Here is a 21,844-nt window from a genome sequence, read left to right on the forward strand (position 1 = left end):
TCCGGAGCCTGTGCTCCGCAATGGGAGAAGCCACAACAGTGAAAGGCCCACGTACTGCAAAAAAAAAAAAAAAAAGAAAAGAAAAGAAAGAGCTCTCCTTTTTTGAGTAATAAGCTAAAAGCCATTCTCATTCTCACCGGGCTCCTCTTCAGGTGAAGCCTTTGAAGAGGAGTCATCAGTGACGTTTGTACTTTTCAGACCTGTACACTCTGAGGAAACTTTAATATTTATTAAAGCCTCATCACTCAGAAGAAGGGTTTTACCAGCTTTTAGTCTTCTTTTCTTTCTGGATATTTCAGCCCTTTTCTCCAGAGAGTCTTCTGCTGTTTGTTCTCCCAATAGTTATGTAACAAGCGCAGCACTGTGCTAACTGCTCAACATAGATTTTTGCCTCTCTGAGAGTAGAGACTCCTAACTACCCTCATTTCACAGATGCGGGAACAGCTTGAGAGAAGTAATTTCAGGAAGGTCACAAAACATAGAAAGTGCTAGAGCTGAGACTCAAACCGTGGGGTTTTGGTGGTAACATCTTTACTTGTTCCGTCTTCCTGCTGTCAGCCAGATATCATTCCGCCATGTTCTTCGTGTTTATATACAGAAAGGATAGATAAATAGAGAAGAAATTATTAGAATTGCTTTAGCTATCTAGTGCGCATAGCAAACCACCCTCAAATTTAGTGGCTCAGTATTTACTGAGGCCTAGAAGCCCTTTAATGCTTAGTAAAAGATTTGCTACCCTGGCCAGTTTCAGAACTACCCCCAAACTTAGGGGAGTCTTTTGGTTACCTCATTTCAGTATAAACCAGCTGTTGCCTCATATACATCAGTAAATATGGTCAATATTGTTTCATTCCTTTGTTAGGATGTGTAGTCCCATGTGCCTGGCACATGTAGGCACTTAATGAAGACTCACGAACAGATGAATTAAGTGATGGTGCTATTTGCTTAACACTAGTTTCTCTTTTTGCCCGGCTTAGGTATTTGGCTCGAGTAGGAGATCTTGAAGCTACTGACACTGAAGACCCAAATCTAAATTATGGACTTGTTGTGGACTGTGGCAGCAGTGGCTCTCGGATTTTTGTTTATTTCTGGCCAAGACATAATGGGAATCCTCATGACTTGTTGGACATCAAACAGATGAGAGACCGTAACAGCCAACCAGTGGTTAAAAAAATCAAGCCAGGTACTAAATGGAATATATTTCATTGTCAGTCTCTTTTATCTGCTACAGAAATGAGAGGACAGGAGAGAAGAGGGAGAAAGAAAGCTACCCTTTTCTTCTGGAGGTTCTGGATAATGGGAAGGATTCATTGCAACCCTACTCTTATGGAATAAATGTTTAGAACCTTAAACAGAACCTTATGGGGTATCAGTCTTCTGAGTCTATGTGATCTGCTCTTTAAAGAAAGTATTTTATCTTACTTAAGGAATCTCTGCAATGGCAGACACTCCAGAACATGCCAGCGATTACCTTCGTCCTCTGCTGAGCTTTGCTGCTGCTCATGTGCCTGTGAGGAAGCACAAGGAGACCCCCCTTTACATCCTATGCACAGCAGGCATGAGGCTTCTCTCCGAGAGGTGAGATGCAGGAGAGTGAGTGGCCCAAGAGTTGAAAGAGCAGTTTCATACATTATTCTCTGTGGTTCCCTGATCTGAAGGCAGGATGTGGGTACAGCACACAGAATTGACAGGTGGCACTAAAAGACTTCTTGCTCAAAACAGAGCAGAGCCACTCCTACACCCCGTTATTTCACAATCAGTTGATCACACCTCCATGTCGTTTGCTTCTTTGGGATCAATATCTATTTGAGATGGCTGTAATGATCCTTAGTTTTGATTGAGGGTTGGGAGCAGTGGTGATGTAATAAATTTGGATCATGAGGCACCTAGAAGGGGAGCATAATTTCAGAAGGGTAGTAGGAGGGTCACCTGAGGGACTGGGTACCTGGGGTCTAGTAGGAGGGCTCTGGTAGGAATGGGGTTTTCTCTATAACTTTGCCTGGCTCCCTGATGATAGTTGGTGCTACTTGCAAAGCTTAGTCTCCATTGCTTTAGATCACTTTTTTCAACCCCTGCTGGTTAAGTCTTTTCTACTTGACCTTGGCAGTTGAGCCTGGCTTTTTGCCACCTGACCCTTTTTCCTTCACTGAAAGAGGAGGAAGACGAAGAGGCAGCAGCTATGCTTAGGTCAGACCCCTCCTTGTTTGTGATTTCTCCCTTTTGACACCTCCCTGACCCCTCCATACTTATTATGGTCTTGAGGTAGGAATGAGCTCCCTTAACTTGAGCACCCATCCTTCTGCAATGTTCACAGTCTCATAGTCATCGGGTATTTTTTATTAGCTTAAATGTTTTTCCTTGATAAATAGCAGTTCCCTTTTCCACAAAGTTTCATTTCATATACTTGGCCAACAGCAATGAAAACCTCTGCCATGTGTGTAGGGCTCCATTCTGCTTGTGCCAGACATGTATGTCAGCACTTCTTCCAGTTGACTACTTTCCTTCTGCTCAGACACAGTTACTGGTTTACTGTTGAGAAGCAGATTATTTTATGTAGCCATTTGTCAATCTGAAAGGCCTTCTAGCTCCTTGTTTTCCCATACCTCTTGGTCTTTAAATTTTTTTTTTGGTTTGTTTTTACTTATTTTTAAAACTAAAGTTTAAAATGTTATTGCTAGAACCTTACATCATTAAAGGAAATCTTAAAATCAAAACAAAGAAGTTATAATTCTACTATCCTATCAAAACTGTTTCATTTTGTCCTATTCCTTTTTTTCTGTATATCTATGTGTAACTTCTACAAAATTGTAACCATACTACACGTGAAATTTAGAATTTTTGTTTTTGACATAAGTAATACATCATTCAAAATTTTAGAAACCATGTGAAGAGTATGGATGACATAGGTGGTGCCACATCGCAGGGCTGTGAATGGACTAAGGTCTCACAAACAAGGAAGGAGGGTGGAAGGCCAGAGAAAAAGCTGACTCGGAGGTCAAAAAGGCAGAGCCAACCAGCAGGGTAATGAAATGGCCACATTTTGTGTGTCTGGAGCAAAGGAGAGGATTGCCTCATCTCCTGGCACTGCCCAGCCTTTCCTCTGTTTGTCAAAGAAGTTTCTATTTAAACAAAATCAACTATGTAGCTCCACCCCATTTGTCTAAGATGTTCCCTGTCATCATGGAAGCTCTGAATATTAGTATTTATTTTATCTTAAGAATTTTTAAAGAACTTGCCTTTAACTTTTTTTTTTTTTGCGGTACGCGGGCCTCTCACTGCTGTGGCCTCTCCCGTTGCGGAGTACAGGCTCCGGACGCGCAGGCTCAGCGGCCATGGCTCACGGGCCCAGCCGCTCCGCAGCATGTGGGATCTTCCCGGACCGGGGCACGAACCCATGTCCCCTGCATCGGCAGGCAGACTCTCAACCACTGCGCCACCAGGGAAGCCCTAACTTGTTTTTTGATCACCTCTTTTAATAATGCCTAGATCTACCCTGGGCTTATGAAATCATTGCTACCTCTAAGGTTGCTATAGTTGTTGACGTAAGTGTAACAATCACTGCAAGAACCTGTTTTGTATAATTAATGCTTTGTTAATTTATTAGCATTTGTGAGCAATATTCAAAATGGGTTTGAATCCCCTGGACTGTATTTTAGATTTATTAGCACTAGGTTTTATTTTTTTGCCGAAGGCCTAGACTAACAGAATTTGTTCCACTGCCTTTTTAGTTTGTAATGGAAATACCTTTAAAGAATTATGAAGTGATACTTTAAGAAAAAAAACTTTATTTTGGGAAATTTCAAGTGTATATAGAAGTAGAGAGAATGATGTAATGAATCCGCATTTACTTGCCACCCAGCTTCAACAATTGTCAATGTTTTGCCATAAAATGCTTTTTTTAATAAAGAAACATTATTGAATTTTAGAAAATGAAAGTTCTGTCCTATCCTGTGTAATACATGAAGAGTGTTTTGTGGAAGCCCTATTGTTTTTTGATCACCTCTTTTAATAATGCCTAGATCTACCCTGGGCTTATGAAATCATTGCTACCTCTAAGGTTGCTATAGTTGTTGACGTAAGTGTAACAATCACTGCAAGAACCTGTTTTGTATAATTAATGCTTTGTTAATTTATTAGCATTTGTGAGCAATATTCAAAATGGGTTTGAATCCCCTGGACTGTATTTTAGATTTATTAGCACTAGGTTTTATTTTTTTGCCGAAGGCCTAGACTAACAGAATTTGTTCCACTGCCTTTTTAGTTTGTAATGGAAATACCTTTAAAGAATTATGAAGTGATACTTTAAGAAAAAAAACTTTATTTTGGGAAATTTCAAGTGTATATAGAAGTAGAGAGAATGATGTAATGAATCCGCATTTACTTGCCACCCAGCTTCAACAATTGTCAATGTTTTGCCATAAAATGCTTTTTTTAATAAAGAAACATTATTGAATTTTAGAAAATGAAAGTTCTGTCCTATCCTGTGTAATACATGAAGAGTGTTTTGTTTATTAATATAAACTGGGATCATATTATATGTACTGTTTTGTAACCTGTTGGAACTCAAAATATATTGGACATCTTTTCATGTCAATACATGTAGATATAAATTGACCTCATTTCTTTTAACATCTGTGTACTATTACATTGCATGACTATCCCATAAATTATTTAGCCAGTCACTACTGATATACGTGCATTTAGGTTATTTCCAGTTTTTCATTGTTATAAATAATGCTGTAGTATTTTTTCTCTCTGTATTCTTATCTGATGATTTCATTGCAGTAAATGTCTTAAAATGTAGTTGGTGGGTCAAAGGTTAAGCACATTAAAAACTTTGATACCTAGTCCCAGATTGCCCTGTAGAAAGGTTGTACCAGTAATTTATATACCAAACAGCAGTGTGTGTTGGTACCCATTCTTCCATGTCATCACCAAAACCAGCAAGCCCTCTTCTTTGGGTAGTTTAGAACCATATCCAATAAGGAGGGCAAAATAGCACCTCTAGTTCCCCATATGAAATTTTTATCATAAAAATTTCTTGTATATAACAATGACGTTATATATTGGAAGATTATTACTTTAAATGTAATTTTCACTTTCAAGTGCTAATAACATTCTTCACCAAGTCATGCTGACAACCAGGATAGCCAGCAGAATATTTTTGTAATGAGTAATTTTAAAAATCCAAGATAATTGCTCTTATTTTTAACCAGCATTGTCTCTAGATTTATATGATTACTTCTAGCTTTGTTTCTTTGCTTGTTTTTATCTGATAATACTAATAACATAAAACTTTAGAGGACAAAACAGCGCTGTAGATACTAAGCTTCAAGCGTCATCCCCAGATTATGACCTTTGGATTTTGATCCTGATCTGGGTTTTCCAAATGATAAGATTTTTATAAAGAAAAAAAAAATCAACCCTTGAAATATGGAAAAGGAGGTTTAAAAGTTCATTGTTAATGTAAAGGATCATGTAAAAATTTGTCGACCAAACAGTGCTTCTTATGTGGTGATGTGAGACACTTTTTCTGTATTGTGTGAGATCTAAGGATGAGATTGTGTTCCTCAATTTAACAGCCTCCTTTCATAGTCGTTAGGAATAACGTAATTATATCTGTTTTATAGATTATGAAACTGTGTTTCAGTTTCCTGTAGTTTATCCATACTTAGCCTGTGAGAGGCATAGAACCATAGTCTCATCTTTTAATACTATTTGAATTGTAGCATTGTATAAAGGATAAGTATTACTGTTACCATATTGCCTTTTAAGAAGGAGGCTATACTTTTTTTTTTAATAGATCTTGATTGGAGTATAATTGCTTCATAAGACTGTGTTAGTTTCTGTTATACAACAAAGTGAATCAGCCATATGCATGCATATATCCCCATATCTCCTCCCTCTTGCATCTCCCTCCCACCCTCCCTATCCCACCCCTCTAGGTCATCGCAAAGCACTGAGCTGATCTCCCTGTGCTATGCTGCTGCTTCCCACTAGCTAACTATTTTACATTCGGTAGTGTATATATGTTGATGCTACTCTCACTTTGCCCCAGCTTCACCCCCACCGCCTGCCCTGTGTCCACAAGTCCATTCTCTATGTCTATGTCTTTATTCCTGCCCTGAGGAGGCTATACTTTTGAGTAATTTTAAACCTTTGAAATCTCGAAGCAGGTACCAAACAGAAGCAGGGATCAAGTGTCTTGGGTAGGTGTACAGTGAGGTCTAACAAGGCTAAGTAGGAGGTCAAGTTGAGGTTGTTTGTGAGAAGAGAGTTTAACCATTAACTCAGGTTTTTTGTTCTTTCTTGCAGGAAGCAGTTGGCTATCTTGGCTGATCTAGTGAAAGATTTACCTCTGGAGTTTGACTTCCTCTTTTCTCATTCTCAGGCAGAAGTGATCTCTGGGAAACAGGAAGGTATTGGGCCTTGAGGAGTAAAAGCTTGCACTTGGGGTTTGTAGTTTTGGGGTGGAGTTGAATGCATGTTCTCATGTAGCCCAAATGTGTATGATGAATTATGTGTCCATTTCTTGAAAAACAGAAAATCTTTTGTCTTCTAGTTGCAGTTCACATAAAGAAAAAGATTCACCTTTTTCAATCTCAGTATTGCCTTTTTCAGTCCTAAAATTCCCGTTTGGTTTTACTCCATTTCTTTGCTGAGACTTTCTATCTTTCCATTCATTGGAAGACTGCTCTTATTTCCTGGCTGTATAGCTGCTTTATTTGATAATTCCAACACCTGTGTCATCTCAGGGTTGGCATCTTTTCCCTTGAGATTGGAAAGGTTGAGATTTTCCTAGTTCTTTGTATGACAAGTCATTTTATATTGTATCCTGGATATTTTGAATATTACATTGTTAGACCCTGGGTCTTGTTTCAATCATAAAGAGAATGTTAATTTTTGTCTTAGCAGACTGGTTAGGTTCAAGCCTTAAGTTCTGACCTGGCTTCTGTGGGCTGTGATTCTGCTGATTCATTTTTCAAAGCTTTGGCACGGCTATTTGGATTTGTCCCATGTGTGTGCCAGCCAGTGACCAGTCTGAACCTGGGCACAGCCCATACAAATGTGTTGACTAGCCAATATGTCAGTCCTCAAAAGCTTTGATATGTTGTTTAGAGTCAGATCATGCATGTGAGCCCAGGAGTTCCTACACCAGTTTATTCCCCACTCTCCACAGTCTTCCCAATACTTTCTGGTTCCCTGAGGTTCACTTTCATGGTCCTTAGGTCAGAAAGCCAGGGATTTAATTTGCCCACTCTGCCATGCATTTCCCGTGACTGCATCTATATCCAAGGCTAAGTGGTAGAGGACAGAGGGAGAAAAAAAAAGCAATAGGGATTTGCCCCAGCTCTTGAGGCTGTAGCTCCTCTGGTCAGAAAGAAGGATTCACATCCCTCAGAGGTTTAGGCATCTACCCAGTCTCTACCGCTGCTGTTGCAGGATTGCCTGGGGTAGGAGAGAACAGAATTTTTTAAAAAACAAGGAATTTCTCGCCATTCTTTCTGAACCTTTGGAGTCCCCTTTTCTGATCCTTGGCCCACAAAGCAAGGTCTTGAAGTTCTTTCTGTCCACATCTGATGTGTACTTTTGTATTTCAAGCTGATTTTGAGTCCAGGCCAGGCAGTATCTGAGGAGGAAAAATGGGAAGCTCACTGTGGTTTTGGTGGTACTTTAAAGTCTGATCTCTGTCCCAGTGTGCCCACTATCATTTACTTTCAGAGTTCTCAGAAAGCTGCTCCATATATTCTATCCAGAGTTTATACTTGTAGTCAGTGGGGAGACAGGGTGAGTGTGCTTGCCCAGAACTAGAACTCCAAGATTTTTATCTTTTAACATTTAGTTTTATACATTAATTCCTATTCATTGTAGGAAATTTAGAAAATGCAAATAATTTTAAAAGGGAAAAACATCATAAGATAAGAGATTTTAAATTCATACACTGAGAGTGTGGAATAAAATACTCTTATCACTTTTTTTCCAAGAAAAGGAGGAAAAGAGCAGCCCTGGGAGAGGCATATACATGCTAGAGCAGTAGAGAATTAAGCAAGGGCTTTTATATTTCTTACTTAGGGGTTTATGCATGGATTGGAATCAACTTTGTTTTGGGAAGATTCGACCATGAGGATGGTGAGTAGTATTGTCTTCTTATGACAGTTCTAAGGGCTGAAGGTTTATGTCATAACCTATCAGTAGCATGTAAGTGCTAATTTTGAGTTTTCTTTCTTTTTTTTCCTTTCTTTTTTCAAAACTTAAGATGCTTCATTTCCCAGTCCTAATTTGCTTTCTTTTATTTCTTTTTAACTTTTTAATATGGAAAGTTTCAGGCATTCACAAAAGTAGAGTAATTAATAAAATGAACCTCCATGAACCCATTACCTAGTCTCAACAGTTATTAACAATCTGCCATTGTTTTGTTCCCACACTCCTTCCATACAACACAGGTTTTTTTTTTTTTAATATCTTTATTGGAGTATAATTGCTTTACAATGTTGTGTTATTTTCTGCTGTAACCCTACTGGATTTTTAAAAACAAACACTACACATAATCACTTTGTCTTCATGTACTTCAGTAATACCTCTAATAGATAAGGAGTTTCAAAACAAACCAAGGAAGATATCCACAGTTCCATTTTTATTTGATTTTTTCTTTTTAATTGTTTTGCTGCACCATGCCATGCAGCTTGTGGGCTCTTAGTTCCGCAGCTTGTGGGATCTTAGTTCCCCAACCAGGGATTGAACCTGGGCCCTCAGCAGTGAAAGCGTGGAGTCTTAACCACTGGACAGACAGGGAATTCCCCCTCAGTTCCATTTTTATACTTAACAAAGTTAACAATTCCTAATATCATGTATTGATAACAACCATCTCATACCCAGGTAGAGAGTTCCCCGATTGTATCAAGAATATTTATTTGTAGTTGTCTTGTTCAGATCAGAATCTGAACATAGATCACAAATTACATTTGATTAATAGGTCTCTTTTAATCTATAACAGTTAACCTTCCCACCCAACGCTTTTTTCCAAATCATTCAACAACAACAACAACAGCAAAAACCCAACAACCAAAAAACAACCAAAACTGGGTCACTTGATGGAATGAATTTGCCACATTCTGGCTTTGGTTGACTGAATCTTTGTGGGATCTTTAACATGTTTTTCATCCCCTCCCCCGCTTTTGTTCTGTAAACTGGAGGTTAGGTATAGAAGCTTGATTAGACTCAGATTCAGTTCTTTTGGCAAGAATAAATCATAGGTGGTGCTGTTCCCTGCTGTATCACATCAGGAGTTTTGTAATATCTGATTGTCTTACTTTTAGTCATGTTAAGACTGAACAGGTGTTCAGGGTTCAGGTATTGTCAGTCTGATCTGATCTGTTATAAAAATTTTCCATCCACTTTTCACCTAATGGTTATAGCAGCCAATTGTGATCATTACTTAGATTTGTTTTCTCATTAGAGGTTGCAGAATGGTGATTTTTCTAATTCTGTCATTCTTTCTGCATTTAACAGTTAGGATTTTTATATAATGAAATTTTCTTCATTAGCCATTTGGTTATCCTGAAATACAGTTCCTATGGGAAAAACAGAATGAACCCTTGATTCCTTGCTTTTATTTATCAAGTTTTTGAATAATGAGCTGGTGTCCTAGCAACTTCCGAAGGTAACCAGTGAATTTTTTTTTCAGTATCCTTATGAACTTGCGGATTTTAATTTATTTGATGCATTGCAGTCCATCACATCATTATTCTTTTTGGTGCTCAAATTTTACCATCATTGGCCGGTAGGAGCACATTTAAGTTGGCTCTTGTACCCTTTTAACATGATCCCGGTAGTCTTTTCTGTTTCCCTGGCATATTGGCATACGATGGTATTCTATGCTCATCTTGTATTTTTTCGACTCTTAGACCCTAGCATCAGCCATTTTTTTTTAGGAGCCCTTGTTTCTTTTAGTGGAAAATGATGTTTAGAGATTGTGGTCTAGACAACAGCGGTGCTCACTGCTCCTGGATTATCATCGCTTCTAGGCCTTTTCAGTGGACAGAGCTAGGAAATTGTATTTTTTAAAAAAGAAAAATAAATCATGATCTCATAGTGATAGTTCTGATTCATATTTAAGATTATAAGATTAATTTTTGATTTTATATTAAAATTTTTGATTTTATATTAAAATCAAATCCTTTTTCTCTTATGCTGAATATTTGTTCCTAAAGCTATTTACATAAACATTTATTTAACTTTATTTCATAATATATGTTTAATTGTTTAAAATAATAATACCAATAATGTATTACCAATAAAACTACTGGAATGCAGTTTAAGTTATTTGTTTCTTTTGTCATTAAGATATATTCTACAAGAGATACATAGTCAAAATACCGTGTTTTAAGTCACTTAAAGTAATTCTTCTTTGTATAATATGTAGTTGGTACAGTTAGATTAATTTATCTCAGTTTGCTTTCAATTTTTTAAGGGATTTCTGTTTTTTTTTCCCTTTAAACTTAATTTTGGCTTTTAATTACTAGACCCCTTCTCTTCCCTTATTTATTTCAGAATCAGATGCCGAGGCTCCCCAGGAATTGGCAACAGGACGCAGAAGGACAGTAGGGATACTGGATATGGGAGGAGCCTCTCTCCAAATTGCTTATGAAGTTCCTACCTCAACTTCTGTCCTTTCTCCACAACAGGTATTTTACCTTTTGGGGGAATTCAGTGGCTAGGAATGCCAGTCTTTGAGAAGGAAGGGCACTATGTTTGGACTTAGACCAAATGGCCTGGGTCCAAATGTTGGTTCAGATCATTGCTAGCTTGTGTTGTCTTGGGTTGGTTACCTCTCTGAGCCTCGGTTTCCTCGTGTGTAAAAAGAGAATAATAATAGTATCTACTTCATAACGTTGTGAGGATGAAATAATACCATGTGTATAAAGCACTTAGCAAGCTGCCCAGCATGTAATAATGTTTAATACATTTTAGCAATTATAGCTATACTACTTATCTGGAAGAGTTGCCTGAGGATTAAACATGATAATATAAATCCTGGAGTACAGTATTTGTTACATACTTGTTAATTAAACGTTATTCCCTTTCCTTTACTGCTGATTCCATCCTTGTGCTTCTGTTATTCCTTACCTGACTAGAATGTAAAAATGTATTTTGAGGGAGAAGTTTCATCATACAGAGGAAAAAGAAATAAAACATTTTTTAGCACCTAGTATGTGCAAGAAATAAGACATGTTACACTGCCCCCAAAAGCTTATAATCTATCAGTGGAGACAGCCTGTGATAACAGGCAGACCATGACAGTGTTGTAATTTGATCTAAACCAGGGTGTCTCATCATTGGCACTATTGGCATTCGGGGCTGAATAAGTCTTTGTTGTGGAGGACTGTTCTGTGCATTATATGATGTTTAGCAGCATCCCTGGCCTCTATCAGGTGCAGCAATGCCCGTACTTCCCCCAAACTCCCAGTTTTGACAATTAAAAGTGTCTGCAGACATTGCCAGATGCCCCTGGGGGTGCAAAATCACCTCTGGTTGAGAACCTTGGGTCTAAACAGAGAGCCACAGCAATGTGGGAACTGGCAGGGTCAACCCCATTTGCAAAGGCTTGAATAGGAGCCTTCCATGCTGCCTTCCTGGAAAGTAAGGTATTTACCTGGGCCTTGGATGATAGCAGGCTTTTGCATAGTGGAGGTTGAGGGAAGGCCATCTGCATGGAGGTGACAGTATGCACAAAGGCACAGAAAACAGCGAAGAGCCCAGAATGTCCAGGTAATGATGAATAGCCTGTTGCAGTATGGGATTTTCAAGTGTGGTAATAGGGAAGGCTGGGAAGATAAGATGAAGTTAGATCATAAGGAGTCTTGGGTGCCATGCTAGGGGATTTGGCTTTTTTATCTGTAGACAGTGGGGAACCAGCAAAGGTTTTTGAGTAGGGCAGTCATATGGGCCTAAGTTTCATCATCTGTGAAATAATTAAACTCTGAAGGTCCCCAGCTCTGAATTTTGTGACTATGTTAATTGTGTGACTGAGTTCCAATCTTTTTTTTTTTTTTTAAAGTGAAAGCTTTGCTTATCTGCGGGTGCCTGACTTACATCCTCCCCTATGTGACAGAGGATGTCACAAGCCTGCATCTGACATTAATTAATTAATTTATTTTTGCTGTGTTGGGTCTCTGTTTCTGTGCAAGGGCTTTCTCTAGTTGTGGCGAGCGGGGGCCACTCTTCATCGCGGTGCGCGGGCCTCTCACTATTGCAGCCTTTCTTGTTGAGGAGCACGGGCTCCAAACGCGCGGGCTCAGTAGTTGTGGCTCACGGGCCTAGTTGCTCCGTGGCATGTGGGATCCTCCCAGACCAGGGCTCGAACCCGTGTCCCCTGCATTAGCAGGCAGATTCCCAACCACTGCGCCACCAGGGAAGCCCCCCAATCTGTTTTTTAAGAAAATAATTTTGGTGTCAGGAGAAAAAACTGTAGGTTGGGGAACCTTGGGTGAGAAGTGCTAAAGAGCTAAACTAGACAGTGTAAGTGGAAATGGAAGGGAGGGGACAGATTTCAAGGGATATTTTAGAGTAAAAAAACAGTGTAACGTGGTGATATGGGTAGGGCAGGAAGGGATGGCCAGATGCTGAGGGTCCAGCTTAGGTAACTGGAAGGGTGAAGAACCTAGTCACTGAGAGAGAGAGACCACAGGGGAAAGGGCAGGGTTGATGCTAAGCACACAGGTATGGTTTGGGTGAGAGTATCTTTCTGGTCTCTAGCTCTGAAGTTCTATCACCAAGCAGTTCAATTTTGGGTATGTTGAAAATGTGGGTTTGGCATTCAGAAGAGATGGTCTATGGTGGGGTTGCAGATTTGGGGAACTAGGTTATGAGACTGTTTAGTCTATATTTGTTAGTATGTATTCAACAGGTAAAATGAAGGCATGGTTCTGATACTAAGGAATAAGTGACAGGTGGCATTGAGCCTTAAAGTCTTAAACAAATGGCTTTTTGTGTGTGTGCAGACTTAGAAAGCAACACTGGTATAGAAAGTATATTTGCAACCAACGAATTAGATGTGTACATAGCAATATAATGGATCTTTGTGCTTAGTAAAGAAAGGAAAGAAACAAAGAGATATAACACAATAGCACTTTAAACATTTTAAATAATCCTAAATACCTAATTTTTTGTACCATTCACAAAGTTGTGCAATCACCACTGTCAAATTCCAGAACATTTCATCACCTCAAAAAGAAGCCCCATATTCATTAGCAGTTACTCACCATTTCCCTCTCCCCAGCCCTGACAACCATTAATCTACTTTCTGTTCTTATGGATTTGCCTATGGAACCATAAAATATGTGGCCTTTTATGTCAGGCTTCTTTCATTTAGCAAAAGTTTTCAAGGCTTATCCATGTTGTAGCAGATATCAGTACTTTATTCCCTTTTTGGCTGAATAACATTCCATTATGTGACCATGGCACATTTTGTTTATCCATTCATCAGCTGATGGACATTTAGGTTGTTTCCAGTTTTTGGCTATTATGGATAGTGCTGCTATGAACACTCATGTACACATTTTTGTGTAGACATGTTTTCAGTTTTCTTGAGTATATACCTAGGAGTGGAATTGCTGGGCACAGTAGCGTTTTCAGAAATTTAAAATAAATACATTCAAAACAATCCCATTTTGCAACAATACATACAAACAAATACTACATATTAAGCACATTAGAATGATTGCCTGTGGCAGGAGCCAGAATGGCAGTGAGTGTGAGGATAAAAGGAAGTAAATAAATAAAACAAAAGTGGGGCTTTGCCATGATAGTGTGCCATGAACTGAGGAATATGACTAATTCAACCTCTGTACCTGAAGTCAAAAACAAAAACAAAAACAGAGGTACAATAAAATTGAACTTTTCTAATCCTCAGATCTGTCACAGGGCATATTAAGGCATCTTAAATAGTTTTAGAAAAAGCCATAGAATAGATCTCATGATGATCTCTCAAATTCCTTAAATTTATTTTTGTCAAAGGATTTTTTTTTTTTTTTTGGGTGAAGTAGAAAACGATAGCAAAGGCAGACACACCAGGCTTCTGCCTCAAAAAACTAGGGAGACACACCAGGCTTCTGCCTCACAAAACTAGGGAGACACACCAGGCTTCTGCCTCAAAAAAAACTAGGGAGACACACCAGGCTTCTGCCTCAAGAAACTAGGGAGACACACCAGGCTTCTGCCTCAAGAAACTATGTGTCTCCAGATTTTTTTTTTGTTTTTTTTTTTTGGATTATAAAAATAGTACATTCCCATTTTGGAGAATTGGAAAATCAGAAAAGTACACGCCAGATAATGACATCATCTGTAATGATTCTACCTTCTATCTAACTACAGAAAGTATTTTAGTCTCTAATTTGTTATTTAGTCTCTGATTCGTTCCTTTTTGTGTAGTCTTGTCATTTTATGTCTTTGTTTAAAATAATGCTGTGAGGATGAAAGAATGCTACAAGACGTTTTAAAGAGTAGTCATAGCAGAGGAAATCTAGTGTATTAGCAATGTCATACCTTTCTAGAAGTCAACCAAAAGTAAAGTTCCCTTTACATTGTATTACAGGAAGAAGCTGCGAAGATCTTGCTGGCCGAGTTCAACCTGGGCTGTGATGTGCAACACACTGAACATGTGTATAGGGTTTACGTAACAACCTTTCTGGGGTTCGGGGGAAACTTTGCCCGGCAGCGCTATGAAGACCTTGTGATGAATGAAACTCTTAACAAAAACAAGTATGTTTGACATGGGATCTGTGATTCTGAAATAGAATGTTGTCAGGCTGCAGATATTAGGAAAAAATGGTTACATCCTACTAGCTAGATACGTCCTTGCTTCCTCCTTTCTGACCACCCCTGCCAATGGGGTAGCATCTTTTAGAGACCCTCTATTAGTAGTCCCACTTGATCTGCTTGAGAGTGCCTTCTAATCTTTGTTATTAGGACTCAAAAATGTACAGTGGCTTATTGTGGTGACCTCTTGCTGTGCCCATCTTCAGACATGGTATCACAGGATAAGTGAGATCAATTAAGTCACCAATTTAAATTGTGCAGTGCAGTGTAGCTCCTGGAAATTCATGCTATCAATACATGGAAGTGCGCAGGACATGTTTGCTGAATTTCAGTGGAGTTGCATCTTACGTGGGACTTAAGGTTCCACAGTGTGCATAAAAGATTAAAAGTATCTTAATCAAAATTAGCCTTTAAAATAGTAGTTAAAATTAGCCTTTAAAATATTCTCTTTAAGTCCAGATGAGACATTTTTTCCTCCAGCATTGGACAGACCACTGATTCTTCATTGTGTACCAGATGAAGTGTTTAGACCATAATGTACAAATAGTTGTGGGTGTTTTAGCATTTAAAATTATTTTTATCATTATGCACATTAAAGAAAAGCATAATAGAGAGCAGAGTTCTTTTCCACCATAAAACTATTTACCCCCATTTGTTTAGCTGGAAACAGTGGCTTGAAGAGCTACTGGTTTATCCCATTTGTAATAATTTCTCTACAGTAGTCAATTGTCTTATATTGGGAGCATGTTAAAGAAAATATTGTCTCATAAGTCTTTTTTGTTTTTCTGAGTCTAAACTCCTAAGAGTTCAAGGTGCTTTGGGAGAATCCTGTTATCTGGATGATTGATGAATGCATTAAAACCAAGCAGTATGTTTGTATTCTGAAAGTACTCTTAAATCTGTACAAATGTTCCTTGGGTTATGGAGTTCAGATCACTCCTGCTGACACTATGGCATCTGAAGAACAATTACTATGAAAGTTTCACACCAACTTTAGCCACTGTGCTTCCTCTTCCATTTCCTTCCTTTGTTGTTTTGCTGCTCTTTTATCTCTGTATCATGTTTTTTGCTGCCTCGGAAGAGGCTGCATCATCATCTTCTCATGCATTGGTATTTTTTTTACCATGTATCTAAGTTACCTAGTTCAGAAGATTGATTACTCATCTTGTGTATCTGCTAATCTATAGAGAAACCTGTGCTTCCTGGGATGTTAAAACTTAATGTTCCTCTCTTTTTAATAATTTTCTGAGTTTTCCTTATAGGTGGTGTCACATCTTTAAAATAGGTTCCACTTGTTCCAAAGCATTTTGTTGTGTTGCCACATTCCCATTCCCTCCTTCAGTCTCTACACTTGTGGGTGCATCTTCATCCCAGGAAGTCCACTCTTCAACATTTGTCTTAGGAACTGATGAGTAATTAACTGTAGTTGGCCAAGTTATTTGGTCTCTACTTAATTTCCATCTTTGGCCAGATCTGCATATTAATCTCTTTGGGAATGAGAATACTGTTGCTAGACAAGTACAGACTTTAATTAACCAGAGCTGTGTGATGGCCATGGTGGGAATCAAAACCTGCCCCTCCCTTCCCCCTCAGAGCTGGGCATGTACTCGGTCACTTTTGCCACCCATCGCCACTGCACCACTGCCATGGTCCCTGCCTCAGGACACTCCTAAGCCCTTCCCACTTCACCTCCTCCCAGTTGTTTTTTTAAACATTAGAATTGCGCTCAGAATGGTGAGATCTTTTCACATTTAAGAGGCAAATGGGAATGAAGGCCAGAGGGAGAACAGCAGATTCACATCTCCAATTTCACTATACATTGGGAAATATACATGTTGACTAAAAGGTTGAACAAAATCACTGCCATATTTCTTTCTTTTTCTAAATTGAATTTGCATAATTTAAATGTTCACGTGACACAACTATGTGGTAACACTCCATCCTTGTTTTTAGGGGTGTCATGCAGAAGAATAACAAGACATCTGGGAAGCATCTTAGAGGAGGCTGAGTGCAGTAGTGATGTGTTTTGTTGGTTTTTGTCATTGTGACAGGTTGCTGGGCCAGAAGACAGGTCTGAGTCCTGACAATCCATTTCTAGATCCCTGCCTGCCTGTGGGACTTACAGATGTGGTGGAAAGGAACAGCCAGGTCCTTCATGTCCGAGGAAGAGGGGACTGGGTGGCTTGTGGGGCCATGCTGAGCCCCCTGTTGGCTCGCTCCAGCACCAGCCAGGCCTCGCTGAATGGCATCTACCAGTCACCCATTGACTTCAACAACAGCGAGTTCTACGGTTTCTCCGAGTTCTTTTACTGTACAGAGGATGTGTTACGCATTGGTGGCCGCTACCACGGGCCAACATTTGCCAAGGCTGCTCAGGTAAATTATTAATAATAAAGTGACTCATCCTGGCAGCAGCCATTTATTGTACGCCTGACTTTGTACCAGATGCCGTGCGAAGGGCTTTGCATGCATGATCTCACTGGATTCTTGGCAGGAGCCCTGTGAGCCCTCATTTTACAGATGAGGAGGTGGACTTAGAGAAGTTAAGGAACCTGCTGTGCTATACTGCCTTCTAATTAATTAAGCTTAGGTTTCCACGGGTGTCCTATTACCCAAATTATCACCCAGGTCTAATATTGTCATGGTGGTTAATGGTTTTTCCTCCAACTTTCCAATAGTCTTAATTAATGTTTGTGGCCAAAAGTGTCATCTCCAGGTATTTTTCCCTTACTGGTTGTTCCTAGGTGTAATGTCCTTTTGGAGATGGTGTCACACAGGTGGGCAAGTCCACTTTCATTTTCTTACCTTGAGTTTTAAGAGGCCAGGATGGTATAGGGTCACTTAGAATATTAAAAAGATGTTGCAAAAAGCAATGATACTGCATTTAAATTGCAGAAGAAGTAAACATGCACTTAGAGCACATTTAGGACTTAAGCATCTTATAGGTTTAAAGCATTAGTTATTTGGACAGGTAAAAGTTTAGCTAGCTTTCTACTGTGTCTGCTTTAATTTGGATTCATCTCTTTTTAATTTTTGTATATCTGTCTCTTTTTTTTTTTTTTTTTTTTGCGGTACGCAGGCCTCTCACTGCTGTGGCCTCTCCCATTGCGGAGCACGGGCTCCGGATGAGCAGGCTCAGCTGCCATGGCTCACGGGCCTAGCCGCTCCGCGACACGTGGGATCCTCCCGGACCGGGGCACAAACCCATGTCCCCTGCATTGGCAGTCGGACTCTCAACCACTGCGCCACAAGGGAAGCCCTATGTGTCTCTTTTATCAGAAAAATTTATGGGGAGATCTGTCCTTTCTTATATTTTTTATTCTTTCCCTTCTGCTTTCTTAGAATTCTCTAAGGTTCGCTTGGTATAAGGCTTCCAAAAGGAATAATATCTGCAGTGTCTGTACTATTCTGTTCTCTAAAGGCAGTCCCTAAGAAATATTGAGGAAAACCTGGTTTGTATTTGCCCTTGCCTCTAGGAATACCCTCATATTCCCTTTTCTTTCCAGCGTCCCCTAAGTGTCCATAGCCTGAATCTTTCTCTCATTTTAAAACTTCCTCAAATCCTATTCCCTTGAACATCAAAGGGCTCAGGTTATTACTTGCCCAAACTGCTAGTGGCTTAATATGTTTTCTTTCCTAGGTAAAAGATGATTTCGTTCGCCCTTTTTTTTTTTTTTAACTTTGACTCAACTGTTATCATCCCAGTGACACCTTCCTTGGCCATCCTATACAAAATTGCAGCCCTCCCCAGTATTACCTATTTCCCTTTCCTGCTTTATTTTTCCCATGAGCACTTCTGTCATCTAACCCACTCTGTGTATGTATGTGTATATGTATGTATGTATGCATGTATATTTGGTTATTGTCTGTCCCCCACCACTAGAAAGTAAGCTTCGTAAGGAACGAAATTTTTGTCTGTTTTATTCACTGCTGGATCTCCCTGGCACCTAGAATAGCACCTGGCATATAGTAGACATGCAGGAAATGTTAGTTTACTGAACAAACCAAAAGGAATGATTCCTTTGATGAGAATTACAACACAGAGGCAGGCCAGTGATAGATCTTTTTTTTTTAATATAAATTTATTTTATTTTTGGCTGCATTGGGTCTTCATTGCTGCAAGCGGGCTTTCTCTAGTTGCGGCGAGCGGGGGCTACTCTTCGTTGCGGTGAGCAGGCTTCTCATTGCGGTGGCTTCTTTTGTTGCAGAGCACAGGCTGTAGGCGCGCAGGCTTCAGAAGTTGTGGCACACGGGCTCAGTAGTTGTGGCTCACGGGGTCTAGAACGCAGGCTCAGTAGTTGTGGTGCACGGGCTTAGTTGCTCCACAGCATGTGGGATCTTCCCGGACCAAGGCTTGAACCCGTGTTCCCTGCATTGGCAGGCGGAGTCTTAACCACTGTGCCACCAGGGAAGTCCCAGTGATAGATCTTTGACCATTTTCTGTTCCATCTGTTTGACCTACTCATGTCAGGCCTACATAGGATAGAATGAAGCTCTATTTGGCTTTTGATGTTGCTACTCCTGGTCCTAACCTTACCCATCTCTGAAGCCTAAGAGGCTCAGGAGCCGTGTCAGGCAGGCTTCGTAGTGAACGTGGAGGCAATAGGAATAAAAAGGACTATTCCCAGGTAACTCAAGTCACTCAGTGGCCTGAGTTCAGGGACTTGCCTTGCCCAGGACCTGGCGCTGTGTTTGGTGAATGAATATGCCATTTCTGTTTTCCTTTGTCAACTAGTATCCCACAAGTAACTTTAGAAATGGAACAGCTATGACTGTGGCGGAGTTAGTTTGCCTCCCATTTCATGTTGCACCATTTCTCTGTGGTTGTTCCAGGATTACTGTGGCATGGCTTGGTCAGTACTCACTCAGAGATTCAAGAATGGCCTCTTTTCGTCACATGCAGATGAGCATCGACTCAAGTAAGTAACTTCCTTTTCTCCCTTAGATGTGGCCTTAAAATGTATGAACGGGACTTCCTTGCATGGTGCAGTGGTTAAGAATCTGCCTGCCAATGCAGGGGACGTGGGTTCAAGCCCTGGTCCGGAAAGATCCCACATGCCACGGAGCAACTAAGCCCATGTGCCACAACTACTGAGCCTGCACCCTAGAGCCTGCAAGCCACAACTACTGAGCCCGTGCACCACAACTACTGAAGCCCACGCACCCTAGAGCCTGCGCGCCACAGCTACTGAGCCCACACGCTGCAACTACTGAAGCCCATGCACTCTAGGACCCGCATATCACAACTATTGAGCCCCCGTGCTACAGTTACTGAAGACTATGTGCCTAGAGCCCGTGCTCCACAACAAGAAAAGCCACTGCAATGAGAAGCCCAAGCACCGTGACAAAGAGTAGACCCCGCTCGCTGCAACTAGAGAAAGGCTGTGCACAGCAATGAAGATGCAACGCAGCCAAAAAAATAAAACTAAATTAAATTTTTTAAAAAAGTGTATGAACAATGAATGAAAGAGAGCGAGTGATAGTGCAGGTTGGATTTTATGTTGAAGGAGAATTTGGTTATTTCAGATTTTGATTTTCTGAAGGGTAGAGGCCAAAATAGTGAGCTTATTTTAGTGAAGCCAAGGGAAACTGGTGGTTACCAAAAAGTGTTCTCTCCAAGTGGTTTTAAATCAAAAGTGGTGGTCTTTTTATTTTTAAATTTTTATTAAAATATCAAACATGCAGAAAAGTAGAAAGAACAGTAACAGAAACCCACGTGTAACTGTCACCCAGCTTCAACAAATATCAGTATTTTGCCAGTTTGGTTCATCAGTCCTCCCATTTTGTAAATGTTTTAGTTAAAAAAAATTTAAACATAAACAAAAATAGAACAGTAAAATGAACTCCTGAATATCTGTCACCCAGCTTCTCTCCTAATAGCTGTCAACTTCCAGCCCTCTTGTTTCATCTGTTTTCCCACCCCACAATTCAGTCATTTTGAAGCAAATCCAAAACATCATATTTGTAGATATTTCAGCATTCTCCCTGAAGATAAGGGCTGTTAGAAAAAGAAAGAAAGAAAAAGAAAAGTAAGATGTACTCACAATAGTGTTGTTACATTGCATAGAGGTGTTCTTCCCTTTTGTGGTAAGCGTTAACATAAAGGAGGCTCAGATTTGGCTCCACCTAGAGGTGAGGAAGGTGAAACGGGGAAAGAGGTCTTTTTGACATCTAGTGGGAATATGCAGAAAGCATTTGAATTCTTTTTTTTTCTTTTTCTTTTTTAAATTTATTTATTTTTATTTTTGGCTGCATTGGGTCTTCGTTGCTGCGTGCGGGCTCTCTCTAGTTGCGGCGAGCAGGGGCTACTCTTCGTTGCGGTGCGCAGGCTTCTCATTGCGGTGGCTTCCCTAATTGTGGAGCACAGGCTCTAGGCGTGCGGGCTTCAGTAGTTGTGGCACACAGGCTCAGTAGTTGTGGCTTGCAGGCTCTAGAGCACAGGCTCAGTAGTTTTGGTGCACAGGCTTAGCTGTTCCGCGGCATGTGGGATCTTCCCGGACCAGGGCTCAAACCCATGTCCTCTGCGTTGGCAGGCAGATTCTTAACCACTGCACCACCAGGGAAGTCCCTCTTTTCCTTCTTTAAAAAAAATTAATTATTTTTTGTCACACAGATATCAGTGTTTTAAGTCAGCTTGGATGTACCAAGTTCTTCATGAAGGATTCCACTTTCCCTATGACTACCCAAATCTGCAGACAGCCCAACTGGTCTATGACCGAGAGGTTCAGTGGACACTGGGAGCCATTTTGTATAAAACACGCTTCTTACCACTCAGGTAAAGTGGACTGACCAAGCTGGCATCTTGAGCTCAGAGGATGTTAGTTGGTGCCTCAGAATAGGTTTCTTAAGTAACCTCCCCCTCAAAAAAACAAAAAACCCCACCCAAACTCCCCTTATTACTGCCACGTGAAACTACTATTACTTACCAGGCATGTTGAAACAGAAAGAAGTCTGAGAATTATTGGTCTGGAGTATGTTCTTCTTTGCAATTTCAGGAATTCAGTGGGTTTTTTTTTTTTTTTTTTTT

The 21,844-nt window shown here is 40.0% G+C and overlaps 1 protein-coding gene and 1 pseudogene across 1 annotated transcript in view; one reads left to right on the forward strand and one right to left on the reverse strand.

The window, feature by feature from the left end:
- Positions 1-21,844, forward strand: part of ENTPD7 (ectonucleoside triphosphate diphosphohydrolase 7) — a 35,809-nt gene that overhangs the window by 11,164 nt on the left and 2,801 nt on the right. The window contains exons 4-12 of the mRNA XM_007470325.1: positions 978-1,183; positions 1,428-1,578; positions 6,316-6,419; positions 8,074-8,130; positions 10,552-10,685; positions 14,594-14,760; positions 16,869-17,193; positions 19,651-19,736; positions 21,431-21,592. Coding sequence (XP_007470387.1) covers positions 978-1,183; positions 1,428-1,578; positions 6,316-6,419; positions 8,074-8,130; positions 10,552-10,685; positions 14,594-14,760; positions 16,869-17,193; positions 19,651-19,736; positions 21,431-21,592 — 1,392 coding nt within the window. The remainder of the gene's footprint in view (positions 1-977; positions 1,184-1,427; positions 1,579-6,315; positions 6,420-8,073; positions 8,131-10,551; positions 10,686-14,593; positions 14,761-16,868; positions 17,194-19,650; positions 19,737-21,430; positions 21,593-21,844) is intronic.
- On the reverse strand, positions 15,800-16,373 carry LOC103090285 (receptor-binding cancer antigen expressed on SiSo cells pseudogene; annotated as a pseudogene).

Source organism: Lipotes vexillifer, unplaced genomic scaffold (genome assembly GCF_000442215.2).
Source record: "Lipotes vexillifer unplaced genomic scaffold, Lipotes_vexillifer_v1.1 scaffold916, whole genome shotgun sequence".
NCBI classification, from domain to species: domain Eukaryota; kingdom Metazoa; phylum Chordata; class Mammalia; order Artiodactyla; family Lipotidae; genus Lipotes; species Lipotes vexillifer.